This window comes from Hypomesus transpacificus, chromosome 20, assembly GCF_021917145.1.
Source record: "Hypomesus transpacificus isolate Combined female chromosome 20, fHypTra1, whole genome shotgun sequence".
In the NCBI taxonomy this organism is placed as follows: Eukaryota; Metazoa; Chordata; class Actinopteri; order Osmeriformes; family Osmeridae; genus Hypomesus; species Hypomesus transpacificus.
The window spans coordinates 2,900,450-2,916,887 of NC_061079.1; the positions used below are offsets into that span (position 1 = coordinate 2,900,450).

General features: G+C 49.9%; 1 protein-coding gene and 1 long non-coding RNA gene across 2 annotated transcripts; both read right to left on the reverse strand.

Annotated features, from left to right (window-relative positions):
• Positions 1-6,463: 6,463 nt before the first annotated feature.
• On the reverse strand, positions 6,464-7,682 carry LOC124482666. The gene is made up of 4 exons (XR_006957756.1): positions 7,323-7,682; positions 7,033-7,197; positions 6,838-6,950; positions 6,464-6,655 (listed from the first exon to the last, which is right to left on the reverse strand). It is a non-coding gene; the product is annotated as an uncharacterized LOC124482666 (long non-coding RNA).
• A 7,634-nt stretch (positions 7,683-15,316) lies between these two features.
• Positions 15,317-16,178, reverse strand: LOC124482661 (spore wall protein 2-like). Its single transcript, XM_047043113.1, has 2 exons — positions 16,079-16,178; positions 15,317-15,896 (listed from the first exon to the last, which is right to left on the reverse strand). Exons 1-2 carry the CDS (start codon positions 16,102-16,104, stop codon positions 15,512-15,514), a joined length of 411 nt encoding a protein of 136 aa, XP_046899069.1. The 5' UTR covers positions 16,105-16,178; the 3' UTR covers positions 15,317-15,511.
• Between the last annotated feature and the right edge of the window lie 260 nt (positions 16,179-16,438).

The window sequence follows — 16,438 nt, forward strand, 5'->3', positions numbered from 1 at the left end:
AAGACGATGTCTTCTTCTAGAACCACAGCTACATTTGTAACTCTTGCAGGAGCCGTACTTTGATCATCTTCTATTATAGTAAGTATCCCCACAATGAGGCCCTTTGTCTGCTCCTCTTCCGGGTCAGTATCCTTGTGATGTCACACAGGAAAGACAAACATATGATTAGTAAATCAAACTGACAGAGGTTTTACAAATGTTAGAGTATTTGTGCTTTTACTTCTTCCCCTGATGTAAAGTTGCATTCTCACCAGACAACTCCTGAACAGCTTCTCGTGACTATCACGGAGATACAGAGGAAGGCCCTGTATCTCTGTAGTCTGTGTATTGTGATGTCATTGGTCTGAAACACAAAAAGATGGATGAAAAACATTAAAACAAAATCTAAGTAACATGCAGAAAAGCCAAAAGGAATACGCAAAGGGATTGGCCAATTAACAATTTCTGTTACAGCTGCGTTTTGTATTTACTTAGGCAGAGGACTAAAACTGAATTGTACAATTAACTGTATAACTGCATAAAGTATACATGGATTGAAGTATTGGTAAAACGCAGTTTTCTTCCACATCAAGCAAATTCTAGTAGAACGCATATCTAAAGGTGACGTTATCGTCATCTGCCTCTTGTCCGGGAATCGGGTCGCGGGGGCAGCAGAAACCTCTCCACCTCGCGCACCAGCTCAGGCTCCTTTCCCGCCAGCGAGGTGACGTTCCACGTCCCTAGAGCTAGCTTCTGCAGCTGAGGATCAACTGGGAACCATTGTTATTTTTCTAAATGGTAGGTTCTTGTTGGTGATCCAATAGAACTCTGCCTGGATCTGTTGCAAAATTGACAGCAATTTTAATTTCAACACCATTCTTATGTTAATGTGATTCTGTGAGCAGAAGTAACAAAATCAAGATTTACTTTTTGCACAGACTCAATCAGGACCACATTATCTTTTCTCAGCTTCTCACCTCTGCCTCGCAAAACAGAGCAGGCCATCATCCTTGAACCTCTGACACCATAGGCTGTAGCTCTACAATCTCCTTGCGCCTCAGGGAGAAGGTCAGCTCCATCTGTTGCTTTATGAGTGCAACATTCTTATTCGTCTTCTGTAACTCCTCAACCAGAGCCAGCCTTTGCTCCTCCAATGAGTCATCAGTATGGTTATCTGGATGGTCAGGGGCATGGTTAATCTCGCCTCGCTTTGGTCTCTTCAAAGAAGGCCCTGCACCGTCACCATCACTCCTTGTTTTCCGGTTTAGACTGACCTCAATACAGCCTGCCTCACGGAGCTTAGACCTGTAATTACCCAGTTTATATTTGATGCTCATTTTCCATCCTTCATACCCCATACAGCTGCCGGGTTCTCGAAGGCATGGGTGCTTACTGACGAGAGCAGAAGCAACTGACTCAATCTGGTCTTGATCAGGATAGGCTTTCACTTTGAAAACTGCTTGAGCAATCTTGTCCAAAATGTCAATTTTCATGTCTCTTGTCATGCTGATACCTCAGTTGGTCTTTTTATACGTTTCATTGCCTTTGCGTAACTTAAGTTCCACACCATAGGAGAAGGCTGGAATAGGAAAGGGAGAAGGCCACTCTATTACACTTCGCAGATTCTTGATAAAAGTAGAGGGACTCTGGGGCAACCCACTTGTGGATATGCTGGCTGTGTCCAGGGATGAGCTTCAATCAACCAAGGAGAAGCTGGAGCTGGTGAGGGTGGTGGGGGGTATCCTCCAGGGGACGGTGGCCAGAACGAGACGCTCTTTCCTGAACCAACCCCAAGACGCCGACACGGCCTCCCTGCCCCAGAACATCTCCGGTGCCTGCAACATCATCCACCTCGTCCTGGAGAACTTCAGCGCAGCTGCGCAGATGATTACAGAAGGAGAGGTGGACTTCCTGCAGCCACGCGGTAATGACTTCACCCTGTTAGTGGAGTGCGTGAGCGAGTCCCTGCTCAGCCGGGTTACGGAGGAAGTGAAGGCCCTACAGAGGAGGAGCCAGGGGGTCAGCAGCGGGAGGAGCAGCAGGAGGAGCCGCAGCCAGGGAGAGCTGCCGGGGAACTGGGTCAAGGGAAAGGAGGAAGAGGCCTGCACATTCTCGTGTCAGGAAAGCTTCCTTTTCAGCACCCAGCAGGAGGAGAGGAGACCAGAGGAGGAGTGCAGCTCGGCTAGCGACGAGGAGGAGGAAGAGGAGCAGCAGAAGGAGGAGGCCAGGTCAGCCTCCAGTAGCCCTAGCCCCAAGAGCCCTAGCCCCAAGGGCCCTAGCCCCAGGGGCCCTAGCCCCAGGGGCCCTAGCCCCAGGAGCAAGGCGAACAGCCACAACCTAAACCTCACAGCTCACAAAATGCTGGACACCGTCGTGCGGATGGCCTACTCAGCCTCCAGATCAGTCTCCGATGATGAAGACTGTGAAAATGACCAAGGAGGATCCTCCGCCGGGTTGTTGGACCAGGATGAGTACGACCTGGGCCGCCTGCTGGCCTCTCGCAACATGTGTACCAGGATGTTGCAGGCGAGGATCCAGAGCTTCTCCATGGAGCTGATCGACCGCCTCTATGAGCTGCTCCTGGACACACAGGTGGGACGATTCCCCTCGACACGCCGCTGCCGCTCCAAGCCCAACATCCAGAACCCGGAGGCCAAGCAGCACCTGGACTGGGAGCTCTTCACTCCAATCCTGTACAATTTCATCCACTTGGCTTTCAAGAAACTAATGGAGAACTTCCTTGGCCTGACCAACTCACTTCCGGACGAATGTGTCCTGGTGAACGACCATCTCGAATGGATGTGTAAGAAGGACAGGACCTCCATCAGGGATGTATCTTGGGAGAGCAGCGACAGCGATGACAGCAGCGACTGCACGTCTCTGGAAGGGTCCTACTGCGTGATGCTGGGCCCCAGCCCAGGGACTGTGGGCAGGAACCGGCCATCTTCCTCTGTCAGCCAGGACCAGAGGAGGGCACTAGAGGCCATTTCTGAGGTGTTGACCCTCAAAATGGCAGGGGTCCTTCAGTGTTCCTGCAGTGACCCAGAAAAGGTCATGGCCATTGTCAACAAAGGTAGAGAAATATTTTACTCAATTCAATATATTGACTCCAAAGGAAATGTTCAGGTGTTCAGGTAGCCTAACTAGTAACACTGAGCAAACTGTTACAGAATAAGTACAAATGATAGAATGCATTAAATGGAATGGTCTTTAGAAATATAATGCATGAAATGGAATGCTCTTTAGAAATAGAATGTCTCACCATGTCGCCATATTGCTGTTATAAATGGATGTGTTTTACAATCCATATTAATACTGTTTTAAGAAAAGTACAGGTAATAGCTATAGTAATACAAGGATACTTAGATGTGTGAGTGTGTTTTTTTTTTTGTGCCAGGCCTTGATGCTGAGTTCATGGCCAGGGTCGCTAACCTTTGCTGCTCCTCCTCTGAAGCCACAACAGGAAGTCTCGACCCAGAGTTAAGTTCAGGTTTCATTAACCTAGAAATAGGCCAGTCTGAGAAAGATAGTGTGAGCAAAGGCATCAAGTTTGCCAGTCAAATAAATCCCAAGGGAGATTGGAAAGATGATGGAGCTTCTTGTCTCCCTGAGGTGGTCCAGGTGCTGCCCTGGTTGCCCCCGAGACCCCCTGAGACCCCCTCCCTGCAGACCTTGGAGATTCACGTCCAGGAGAAGGTCTGGAAGCCCTCCGGGCCCAGTGCCCTACACCACCTGACCCTGCGGGACCTGCTGCATGGTCTTCTGGTCCGCCTGGCCCTCCAGGAGTCCCCCTCAACCTCTAGCGCCCCCACCTTCTCGCAGCTAGAGGCAACTCTGCTTCAGGAAGTGGGCTGGATTCTCCGGACCCAACATGGGATCAGCCTCGTCCTGGAGCACCTGCCTCAGAGCCCTTTCTACAGCGGCACAGACGCCCTGGACGCCATGTTGGAGGCGGCCTATGCTAAGCTGTCGCTCAGCGCTAACAGCAGCAGAGCCCTGCTTCGCTCCGCTCGCCACGGACAAACGGGAGCCATTTGTGGCCTGGCTGAGACCATCGCCAAGGTCATCTCCCGCCACGCCGAGGACTGGCGCGCTCCTGCCGTGTCCGATCTTAGCGTCCATTTTGAGAAGGAGAATGCTACGAACTCTGCTGGCTTGGTAAAGGCCGGTGGAAGCTCCAGCTCCCTGTGTGAGGATGTGAGGCTACATGATATGGAGTCTTCTGGCTTGGTAAAGGCCAGTGAGACCCATATGGAGATTCAAGCAGATGGAAGGGTCAAGAAGAGATGTGACAGATTTGGTTTGGTAAAGGCCAGAGAGTGTCCCTTCTCCTCCAGATCACCAGAAGAGCTGAGGATCTCCAGGAAGCAGAGAGATAGAGCTGCAGACCCAGGCTTGTTAAAGGCCTGGGAGAAGATCGACAGGTCTTCTGAGGAGACCTCCACCTCCCAGTCCTGCCACTCCTCCTCCTCATCCTCCAACTCAATTTCATCCCCCCCTGTGCCCTCCCAAACCTTCAAAAGGTCTTCCATCTTCAATTCCAATCTGGGCCGTCTTGGAAAGAAAAAACTCTCCAGCCTCCGACGATGGTTCACATCGGTAAGATGAAAATAACTCCACACACTGGCACTGAGTAGAACTGACCTTAACTGAGTCAAGGATAAGATGGGTTACAAGTAAGCATGTGTAGAATACATTATGTATGAGTAGTAAACAGTAGATGTAATTTTTCCGCAGACTTATTCATTCAAATCCAAACACGAGGGATTTGAACCTCTGACAGTTACAGTCAATGTCGTTATGTCCTGTCAACATAATGTAAAACATTTAAGAATTTAAAGGAATTATGTTTGTCTTTACACTCCCTTCCATCCCAGATGAGAAAGAAAACCAAGGCTGTTACTGGAAAAAAGACAAAACTAAAGACAGTTACTCCTCTCAACGGTGAAAGTGAGATTATGAATGGTTATTTGTTCATTTAGGATAGGCTTTAGTTGGCTCTCCCATCATTTTACACACAAACACACACAAACACACACTCGTTGCAAGTAAATAGACAGTGCTGAAGTTGTGTGTGATGTTATGTCCTGTTGTGTGATGGTTTTCCATGTCAAGGCCCAGATCTTGCAGAGTCCTCCAGCATCCCAGGAGAAGAGGAACAGAAACAGAAGAAGAAGTCTATTAAAGGCTTCTTCCGCAGGCTTCTTCCGCACCTCTCCAAGGTGTTCTGCTGTAGCTGCATGACTCACCAATAGAGGGAGCTGCCTGCTTACTGACCTGACTGCAGCGAGAACCTGTCACTTCCCAATCTGATCTTTTTTTTAATCAATTTTGATCTTTTTTTCATGAATAAAAAACAAACAAAAAAACATTGGCATTTTGTTTATACCTCCCTTGTAATCGCTAAGCTGTTTGTGTTTAGGTTTGTGACATCTCCATATCAGGACTGCACCAACACAGAGGATAATTATTGTGGCACAGTACACAGCCACTTTACTTCAGTTTAAGACTGAGATAAAACAATTGCATTTCTGAAACTTTTAGATACATATAGCTGTGTTGAGAATGTTAGGTATTTAAGGATGACTTTTACTGTGTTTGAATGCAAGGAGGGTGCTTGTCTTATTCTGTTATCAAATAGGAAGGTGAGGAAGAGGGGAGGAGGGGCGGAGGAGGAGGGAGGAGGAGGGGAGGAAGGGGGGGGATGAGGGAGGAGGAGGGGGGCAAAGGAGGGGAGGAAGGGGGGAGGATTAGGAGGGAGGATGGGGAGGGGGAGGAGGGGAGGAGGGGGGGGGGGGGAGGAGGGGCAAGCAGAAGGAGAACAGTGCCTGGCAGAATGAGGGATGAGGGGAGGGCAGGGGGAGTGGAAGAAGGAGAGAGGAGGGGATGGCAGGGGGAGTGGAAGAAGGAGAGAGGAGGGGAGGGCAGGGGGAGTGGAAGAAGGAGAGAGGAGGGGATGGCAGGGGAGTGTTCACACACCATCAATCAATATCTGTCACCAGGGAATCATGAATGTAATCACAAAGGTGAAGAAACGTTGAATGATGTCACAAATTACAATTTAATACACATATCCATGAGGATAAATATACATTTGTCCCAATGTCCTCATGTATGCTTCAGAAAAGAACATTGATAACAGATAACGTTATGAGAAGTGGGCCTTGGGCAGTAGAATAGCTGATCACTGTGCCGCACGCTGAGCAGTGCTCCAGACGTCTGCGTGGTGCGATGATGTCATACTGTTTCTGAAGCTGTGCTGTCAGCACTGGACCTGATGACCTGGTTCTCCCGGTCTTCTCCCTTGCCTCTGCTCTCTTTCTTCTCCTTGTTGTCCTTGTTCTCCTTGTTCCCCTGGCTCTCCTTGTTCCCCTGGCTCTCCTTGTTCCCCTGGCTCTCCTTGTTCCCCTGGCTCTCCTTGTTCCCCTGGCTCTCCTTGTTCCCCTGGCTCTCCTTGCTCCCCTGGCTCTCCTTGCTCCCCTGGCTCTCCTTGCTCCCCTGGCTCTCCTTGCTCCCCTGGCTCTCCTTGCTCCCCTGGCTCTCCTTGTTCCCCTGGTTCTCCAGGTTCCCTTGGTCCTCCTGCGGTCTGGCGGGTTGCATCTCCAGCTGTGTGCTGTACTGAGCCAGGGTGGCATACAGGAACTGGTACTGCTTAGTAGTCTGGACCATACCACCCCTAGGGAGAGGAGGAGGGGTGGCAAAGAGGAGGTGAAATGTGAGGAAGAGTGGGGACAGAGAGAATGGGATGAGAGAGATAGTAAGAGGGAGAGAGAGGGAGGGAGAAGTATTTGCTAACGAAGGGAGAGTGATGGGTAGGGGTTGGGGTGGTGGGGTGTGGAGAGGGGGTAGTGTGCTTACCTGTCCAGACGTAGACTGCATACCATTCTTAGTATGTCCACCTGCCTGGAGTATCGAAGCTGTTGACAACCGATACAGCTGGCGATGAAGCAGCCGTTCTACCAATGCCTGCACTGGAGAGGCAGGAGACCACAACAGGTTAACATACACACAGACATGCACACACACACACATATACCCTGAACAGGGTCTTACCTGCAGTGGACGATGATTGGTCCAGGGTTGTGTGGGAGGGACTTTTTGTAGTCCTCCACCTCCTCCACCAATCGCAGCAGAGGGGCTGAACATTCTGGGGTCTGGTGGTCAGGCCAGGTAGAGTACCAATAATGCCTGCCTTTCCTTGCGAGACTCTTTTCCCAGCTATACACACACACACATTTATGTACAACTGTAATAAATGCAGTGCTGAACAGATGAATGAATATATGAATTCATGAGTTACATCTGGACATACACAAACAGCTACAATGTAAAGGAGTGTTCACCTGGAGTGTTAATTCTCTAACAGTGTAGCCAACACACTCCGTCACAGAAGTCACACAGAGGTCAAACCTGCCCTAGGAGCCCAGGCTTTCTTGACTGTTGTGAGAGGTAGCTACGCTAACTAGCTATGGCTAACGTTACAAAGCTTCAATTTAGATCGCAGTAACAGCACGTCAGAGGACGAAACCTTTTCCAATAGTTTGTTTCTTATGGATCAAGACGAAATTAGACTAGGAACACGAAGGGTATTGTGTAATGTAATCCGTATTTTTATATATATATCTCAGTTGTTTACAACGCCTTGCACCTGCCTGTCTGTCAACTCCTTAGACGGCCAGTTCTTCATTGTTGGGTGGGGTTTGACAGCGCTCAGCTACAGCGCTCTGAAAAAAGAGGGTACCCTGGCTCCGTCTGCGGATTAGATCCCCCTAGTGGAGAGAGATATATTGTTGGCCTACCAACCCAGTCAGCCATGGAGAGTTTCCCAGTGGCGGCGGTCTGTGTTTTTTCAGTCATCTTGTGAGGGTGTTTTTGGTCCAAGTCTGTACATTTGTGTTACAATAGTGTGAAAGAGCTAATTTTATAAACCTCCTCAACTTAAGACAAGAAAATACTCCTCCTCAACTTAAGACAGTTCTACCTCTCAGGTGAACCCCCTGAGGAGGGGACTTGCCGCCAATAAACTGAAGTTGTCGAACTGTCTTTTCATGTATTCATGTATTCACTGTATTCATATTGAAACCGGTAATCTATTTCATGCTAATTGATGTATAAATAATAAAATGAAATCATGTAATTTCTGAGATGTGTGCTCTCTCTTTTCATGTGATAACCAATGAGATACGCTGATGAGATGGACATGTGTGACCTGTCCTGTGCATACATGTAAGCCTGCGTGTGTCAATAAATATTCAATCTTTATTATTATTTTTTACAGCAAAGCTGATTTCTCACTGTGTGGTTTATTACGTGAAAGTAGAATTTGGATAGTACTGAGTACAAGACGTAGAATCGCTGTACAGTTCACACTGTCAAAAATGTCCCTACTAATTGGAGTAAAGTGCGGAAAAACCGGCGAGTAGTTATTTAAAAACGTCCCAATCGTACCTTTTTGTCTAAAACGTCGGGCCATTTTGGGGGGAAAGACGCCGCGCTGTTTTGACATTATGACGTCGTAGGTCATGAAGGCATTGTGACGCACTTTACCAAATGATATAAAAACGAATTGCAAAATCAAATCTGTCAGTGATGAAAGAAATGTTCATCACAAGGCAAACGAGTCGTTTGAAAGAGTTTGTCATCCTTACTGAGTGGAAAACATGGATGAAATCCCAAAACAGGAAATACTAAAAGAACGGAGGCCTGCACAGAAGGTAAGTGGGTTATCTATCTAGTAGCTAAAACGATTAAAACACACGAACATGTTTGGTTCTTTAGAATTTCATTTATGTGAGTTTAACTGTTGTGTTTAACAATGTGACTTAACTTGGATACATAGTGTAGAACTAGTCATATTTCATATTTCCAAGTCATTAACTTGAATACATAGCATAGATTTAGTCATATTTCATATTTCCAAGTCATATCAAAAGTTTAAATAATTTCTGTTCAAGGCACCTCTCTCTCTTTTTCTGTTTTCCTGTTTTCCTGTTTCTCTCTCTCTCTCTCTCTCTCTCTCTCTCTCTCTCTCTCTCTCTCTCTCTATATATATATATATCTCTCTTTCTCTCTCTCTCTCTCTCTCTCTCTCTCTCTCTCTCTCTCTCTCTGTCTGTCTCTCTGTCTTTCTCTCTCTCTCTTTCTCTCTCTCTCTCTCTCTCTGTCTGTGTCTCTCTCTCTCTCTCTCTGTCTGTCTCTGTCTCTCTCTCTCTCTCTCTCTCTCTCTCTCTCTCTCTCTCTCTCTCTCTCTCTCTGTCTCTCTCTCTGTCTCTCTCTCTCTGTCTCTCTCTCTCTCTCTCTCTCTCTCTCTCTCTCTCTCTCTCTCTCTCTCTCTCTCTCTCTCTCTCTCTCTCTCTCTGTCTCTCTCTCATGCTGTGTTCACTGCTAATTGTGACCTCAGTCCCACCCACCCACCCCACCACTGTTTGTTTGTTTGTATGTGTATGTATCGTGTGTCATCCCCTCAGTGAGTACTACAGACACCACTCACTCCCCTCAACTCAATCTACCTCATGTCTCCAACAACTCTGATAACTTTCTCTGTTACTTTGCCTTGCTAAAGCGTTTGTCTTGCCTGCAGATCAGTGGTACATGTGTGATTCCAGACGAAATTCCAGTGTCAGAGGCCATGATGTCCCACCCGTGAGTGTCCCTGTTAACGTCCCCTTCAGGCTACTGCCCTGTTGAACACAATGTTAAGATGTGTCGTTAGTTGTCATTGTACTGTAGAGAGAGTCCGTAACACATCCGTTCTTGTTCTTGTTACAGTCAGTGGAGACTGGTCCAAAAGGTCCTGTTGAGCAAGGTAGATAAAATGTTTAGTTTCTAACTCAAAATATTATTTTACTCAGCTTGACAATAACTATGTGCATCTGTACTGCGATTGAACTTTCTCCCCTTTTTTCACATTGCCTTTTTTCTCTCCTCTCTCTCTCCATCCTTTTCTGTCCCTCCCCCTCTCACCCTCTCTCTTTCTCTTTCTCTCTCTCTTTCTATTTCTCTCTCTCTCTCTCTTAGAACAAGAGTGTCGCTGAGCTGCAGAAGCGCTCAGAGGAGATGATGGAGTGGGTTCTCCAGGTGGCCAATGATGGGGTTCTGCCCGCCATGGCCCTTTACCAGGTCCGTCACCTCTGTCAAGACCCTCTGTCTGCTGCTACCTCCCACAGCAGCGGCATCTCCACAAGGAACAGATCTTTTTCGTCTCCTCCTTCGTCCAAAGACCGGGCCTCTTCTCAGGGCTCAGCCCAGCCTGATGTCCCCGAGGGGAACATCTCAGAGAAGTCCCACCCCCTGCTGGAAAGCAGGCTGGGATCCAGGCCACAGGACAGACTATCGAGCGAGAAGCCTCCGACACCCCTTCACCCCAGTAAGTCCACAGAGGATGATATCCTCGCCACGGCATCCCTCACTGTGGCAGAGGTCATCGCCAAGTTGAAAGGAGTGATGGCGAGAGAAGAGGACAGGAAAGAGGCGAAGCTGTCTGCCATTGTGGAGGAGCTGTGTGACTCGGCCATGGACAAGGTGATGGACGAGTTGGTGCTTCACCACCACGGCAGCTCCTTGTCTAAATTCTATTCGACAAGCATATCTGAGGACCTGATCCTGAACACCTGGCAGGACGCCAGGGAGAAGATCCAGGTCCTCGCCGACATCCACACCGACGCCGTCGACGAGCAGATGCCCCCCCGGCCCCTGTTGTCTGCCAACACCAACACATCAGAGGCCGTCTTCCACAGGGAGAAAAAGGAGGCAGAGAAGATGGTGTCATTCTTCATTGGCAGTGCGTCGGAGGCCGAGGAGATGGAAAAGGCTATGGGATCGCCTAGGCCCAGCTGTGTGACAGCGGCATCGACCGGCTCAGGCCGCAGCTCGGCCAGCAGCATTGGACGTGTCAGATGCGACAGCGAGCCTCACAGCCCCTCCACCCAGACGGAGAGCCTCTCTGGTATCCTGGCCCACCACCACGCCCTCTTCCAGAGACCGGGCGTTTTCACCACAGAGGAGAAGCTGGAGCTGGTGAGGGTGGTGGGGGGTATCCTCCAGGGGACGGTGGCCAGAAAGAGACGCTCTTCCCTGAACCAGCCCCAAGACGCCGACACGGCCTCCCTGCCCCAGAACATCTCCGGTGCCTGCAACATCATCCACCTCGTCCTGGAGAACTTCAGCGCAGCTGCGCAGATGATTACAGAAGGAGAGGTGGCCTTCCTGCAGCCACGCGGTAATGACTTCACCCTGTTAGTGGAGTGCGTGAGCGAGTCCCTGCTCAGCCGGGTTACGGAGGAAGTGAAGGCCCTACAGAGGAGGAGCCAGGGGGTCAGCAGCGGGAGGAGCAGCAGGAGGAGCCGCAGCCAGGGAGAGCTGCCGGGGAACTGGGTCAAGGGAAAGGAGGAGGAGGCCTGCACATTCTCGTGTCAGGAAAGCTTCCTTTTCAGCACCCAGCAGGAGGAGAGGAGACCAGAGGAGGAGTGCAGCTCGGCTAGCGACGAGGAGGAGGAAGAGGAGCAGCAGAAGGAGGAGGCCAGGTCAGCCTCCAGTAGCCCTAGCCCCAAGAGCCCTAGCCCCAAGAGCCCTAGCCCCAAGAGCCCTAGCCCCAGGGGCCCTAGCCCCAGGGGCCCTAGCCCCAGGAGCAAGGCGAACAGCCACAACCTAAACCTCACAGCTCACAAAATGCTGGACACCGTCGTGCGGATGGCCTACTCAGCCTCCAGATCAGTCTCCGATGATGAAGACTGTGAAAATGACCAAGGAGGCTCCTCCGCTGGGTTGTTGGACCAGGCTGAGTACGACCTGGGCCGCCTGCTGGCCTCTCGCAACATGTGTACCAGGATGTTGCAGGCGAGGATCCAGAGCTTCTCCATGGAGCTGATCGACCGCCTCTATGAGCTGCTCCTGGACACGCGTGTGGGACGATTCCCCTCGACACGCCGCTGCGGCTCCAAGCCCAACATCCAGAACCCGGAGGCCAAGCAGCACCTGGACTGGGAGCTTTTCACTCCAATCCTGTACAATTTCATCCACTTGGCTTTCAAGAAACTGATGGAGAACTTCCTTGGCCTGACCAACTCACTTCCGGACGAATGTGTCCTGGTGAAAGACCATCTCGAATGGATGTGTAAGAAGGACAGGACCTCCATCAGGGATGTATCTTGGGAGAGCAGCGACAGCGATGACAGCAGCGACAGCAGCGACTGCACGTCTCTGGAAGGGTCCTACTGCGTGATGCTGGGCCCCAGCCCAGGGACTGTGGGCAGGAACCGGCCATCTTCCTCTGTCAGCCAGGACCAGAGGAGGGCGCTAGAGGCCATTTCTGAGGTGTTGACCCTCAAAATGGGAGGGGTCCTTCAGTGTTCCTGCAATGACCCAGAAAAAGTAATGGCCATTGTCAAAAAAGGTAGAGAAATCTTTTACTCAATTCAATATATTGACCCCAAAGGGAATTTTTAGGTGTCCAGGTTGCCTAACTGGTAACACTGAGCACACTGTTACAGAATAAGTACAAATGATAGAATGCATTAAATGGAATGCTCTTTAGAAATAGAATGCATTAAATGGAATGCTCTTTAGAAATAGAATGTCTCACCATGTCGCCATATTGCTGTTATAAATGGATGTGTTTTACAATCCATATGAATACTGTTTTAAGAAAAGTACAGGTAATAGCTATAGTAGTACAAGGATACTTAGATGTGTGAGTGTGTTTTTTTTTTTTGTGCCAGGCCTTGATGCTGAGTTCATGGCCAGGGTCGCTAACCTTTGCTGCTCCTCCTCTGAAGCCACAACAGGAAGTCTCGACCCAGAGTTAAGTTCAGGTTTCATTAACCTAGAAATAGGCCAGTCTGAGAAAGATAGTGTGAGCAAAGGCATCAAGTTTGCCAGTCAAATAAATCCCAAGGGAGATTGTAAAGATGATGGAGCTTCTTGTCTCCCTGAGGTGGTCCAGGTGCTGCCCTGGTTGCCCCCGAGACCCCCTGAGACCCCCTCCCTGCAGACCTTGGAGATTCGCGTCCAGGAGAAGGTCTGGAAGCCCTCCGGGCCCAGTGCCCTACACCACCTGACCCTGCGGGACCTGCTGCATGGTCTTCTGGTCCGCCTGGCCCTCCAGGAGTCCCCCTCAACCTCTAGCGCCCCCACCTTCTCGCAGCTAGAGGCAACTCTGCTTCAGGAAGTGGGCTGGATTCTCCGGACCCAACATGGGATCAGCCTCGTCCTGGAGCACCTGCCTCAGAGCCCTTTCTACAGCGGCACAGACGCCCTGGACGCCATGTTGGAGGCGGCCTATGCTAAGCTGTCGCTCAGCGCTAACAGCAGCAGAGCCCTGCTTCGCTCCGCTCGCCACGGACAGGCGGGAGCCATTTGTGGCCTGGCTGAGACCATCGCCAAGGTCATCTCCCGCCACGCCGAGGACTGGCGCGCTCCTGCCGTGTCCGATCTTAGCGTCCATTTTGAGAAGGAGAATGCTACGAACTCTGCTGGCTTGGTAAAGGCCGGTGGAAGCTCCAGCTCCCTGTGTGAGGATGTGAGGCTACATGATATGGAGTCTTCTGGCTTGGTAAAGGCCAGTGAGACCCATATGGAGATTCAAGCAGATGGAAGGGTCAAGAAGAGATGTGACAGATTTGGTTTGGTAAAGGCCAGAGAGTGTCCCTTCTCCTCCAGATCACCAGAAGAGCTGAGGATCTCCAGGAAGCAGAGAGATAGAGCTGCAGACCCAGGCTTGTTAAAGGCCTGGGAGAAGATCGACAGGTCTTCTGAGGAGACCTCCACCTCCCAGTCCTGCCACTCCTCCTCCTCATCCTCCAACTCAATTTCATCCCCCCCTGTGCCCTCCCAAACCTTCAAAAGGTCTTCCATCTTCAATTCCAATCTGGGCCGTCTTGGAAAGAAAAAACTCTCCAGCCTCCGACGATGGTTCACATCGGTAAGCTGAAAATAACTCCACACACTGGCACTGAGTAGAACTGACCTTAACTGAGTCAAGGATAAGATGGGTTACAAGTAAGCATGTGTAGAATACATTATGTATGAGTAGTAAACAGTAGATGTAATTTTTTCGCAGACTCAAATCCAAACACGAGGGATTTGAACCTCTGACAGTTACAGTCAATGTCGTTATGTCCTGTCAACATAATGTAAAACATTTAAGAATTTAAAGGAATTATGTTTGTCTTTACTCTCCCTTCCATCCCAGATGAGAAAGAAAACCAAGGCTGTTACTGGAAAAAAGACAAAACTAAAGACAGTTACTCCTCTCAACGGTGAAAGTGAGATTATGAATGGTTATTTGTTCATTTAGGATAGGCTTTAGTTGGCTCTCCCATCATTTTACACACAAACACACACAAACACACACTCGTTGCAAGTAAATAGACAGTGCTGAAGTTGTGTGTGATGTTATGTCCTGTTGTGTGATGGTTTTCCATGTCAAGGCCCAGATCTTGCAGAGTCCTCCAGCATCCCAGGAGAAGAGGAACAGAAACAGAAGAAGAAGAAGTCTATTAAAGGCTTCTTCCGCAGGCTTCTTCCGCACCTCTCCAAGGTGTTCTGCTGTAGCTGCATGACTCACCAATAGAGGGAGCTGCCTGCTTACTGACCTGACTGCAGCGAGAACCTGTCACTTCCCAATCTGATCTTTTTTTCATGAATAAAAAACAAACAAAAAAACATTGGCATTTTGTTTATACCTCCCTTGTAATCGCTAAGCTGTTTGTGTTTAGGTTTGTGACATCTCCATATCAGGACTGCACCAACACAGAGGATAATTATTGTGGCACAGTACACAGCCACTTTACTTCAGTTTAAGACTAAGATAAAACAATTGCATTTCTGAAACTTTTAGATACATATAGCTGTGTTGAGAATGTTAGGTATTTAAGGATGACTTTTACTGTGTTTGAATGCAAGGAGGGTGCTTGTCTTATTCTGTTATCAAATAGGAAGGTGAGGAAGAGGGGAGGAGGGGCGGAGGAGGAGGGAGGAGGAGGGGAGGAAGAGGGGGGGATGAGGGAGGAGGAGGGGGGCAAAGGAGGGGAGGAAGGGGGGAGGATTAGGAGGGAGGATGGGGAGGGGGAGGAGGGGAGGAGGAGGGGGGGGAGGAGGAGGGGCAAGCAGAAGGAGAACAGTGCCTGGCAGAATGAGGGATGAGGGGAGGGCAGGGGGAGTGGAAGAAGGAGAGAGGAGGGGATGGCAGGGGGAGTGGAAGAAGGAGAGAGGAGGGGAGGGCAGGGGGAGTGGAAGAAGGAGAGAGGAGGGGATGGCAGGGGGAGTGTTCACACACCATCAATCAATATCTGTCACCAGGGAATCATGAATGTAATCACAAAGGTGAAGAAACGTTGAATGATGTCACAAATTACAATTTAATACACATATCCATGAGGATAAATATACATTTGTCCCAATGTCCTCATGTATGCTTCAGAAAAGAACATTGATAACAGATAACGTTATGAGAAGTGGGCCTTGGGCAGTAGAATAGCTGATCACTGTGCCGCACGCTGAGCAGTGCTCCAGAGGTCTGCGTGGTGCGATGATGTCATACTGTTTCTGAAGCTGTGCTGTCAGCACTGGACCTGATGACCTGGTTCTCCCGGTCTTCTCCCTTGCCTCTGCTCTCTTTCTTCTCCTTGTTGTCCTTGTTCTCCTTGTTCCCCTGGCTCTCCTTGTTCCCCTGGCTCTCCTTGTTCCCCTGGCTCTCCTTGTTCCCCTGGCTCTCCTTGTTCCCCTGGCTCTCCTTGCTCCCCTGGCTCTCCTTGCTCCCCTGGCTCTCCTTGCTCCCCTGGCTCTCCTTGTTCCCCTGGTTCTCCAGGTTCCCTTGGTCCTCCTGCGGTCTGGCGGGTTGCATCTCCAGCTGTGTGCTGTACTGAGCCAGGGTGGCATACAGGAACTGGTACTGCTCAGTAGTCTGGACCATACCACCCCTAGGGAGAGGAGGAGGGGTGGCAAAGAGGAGGTGAAATGTGAGGAAGAGTGGGGACAGAGAGAATGGGATGAGAGAGATAGTAAGAGGGAGAGAGAGGGAGGGAGAAGTATTTGCTAACGAAGGGAGAGTGATGGGTAGGGGTTGGGGTGGTGGGGTGTGGAGAGGGGGTAGTGTGCTTACCTGTCCAGACGTAGACTGCATACCATTCTTAGTATGTCCACCTGCCTGGAGTATCGAAGCTGTTGACAACCGATACAGCTGGCGATGAAGCAGCCGTTCTACCAATTCCTGCACTGGAGAGGCAGGAGACCACAACAGGTTAACATACACACAGACATGCACACACACACACACACATATACCCTGAACAGGGTCTTACCTGCAGTGGACGATGATTGGTCCAGGGTTGTGTGGGAGGGACTTTTTGTAGTCCTCCACCTCCTCCACCAATCGCAGCAGAGGGGCTGAACATTCTGGGGTCTGGTGGTCAGGCCAGGTAGAGTACCAATAATGCCTGCCTTTCCTTGCGAGACTCTTTTC

Bases quoted from the DNA above. Each gene is read 5' to 3' on its own strand.
- LOC124482661 (XM_047043113.1), bottom strand. From the start codon at position 16,104: ATGGTATGCAGTCTACGTCTGGACAG. The intron at 15,897-16,078 runs GTAAGCACACTA...TCCTCTCCCTAG, and splicing joins TGCAGTCTACGTCTGGACAG to GGGTGGTATGGTCCAGACTA.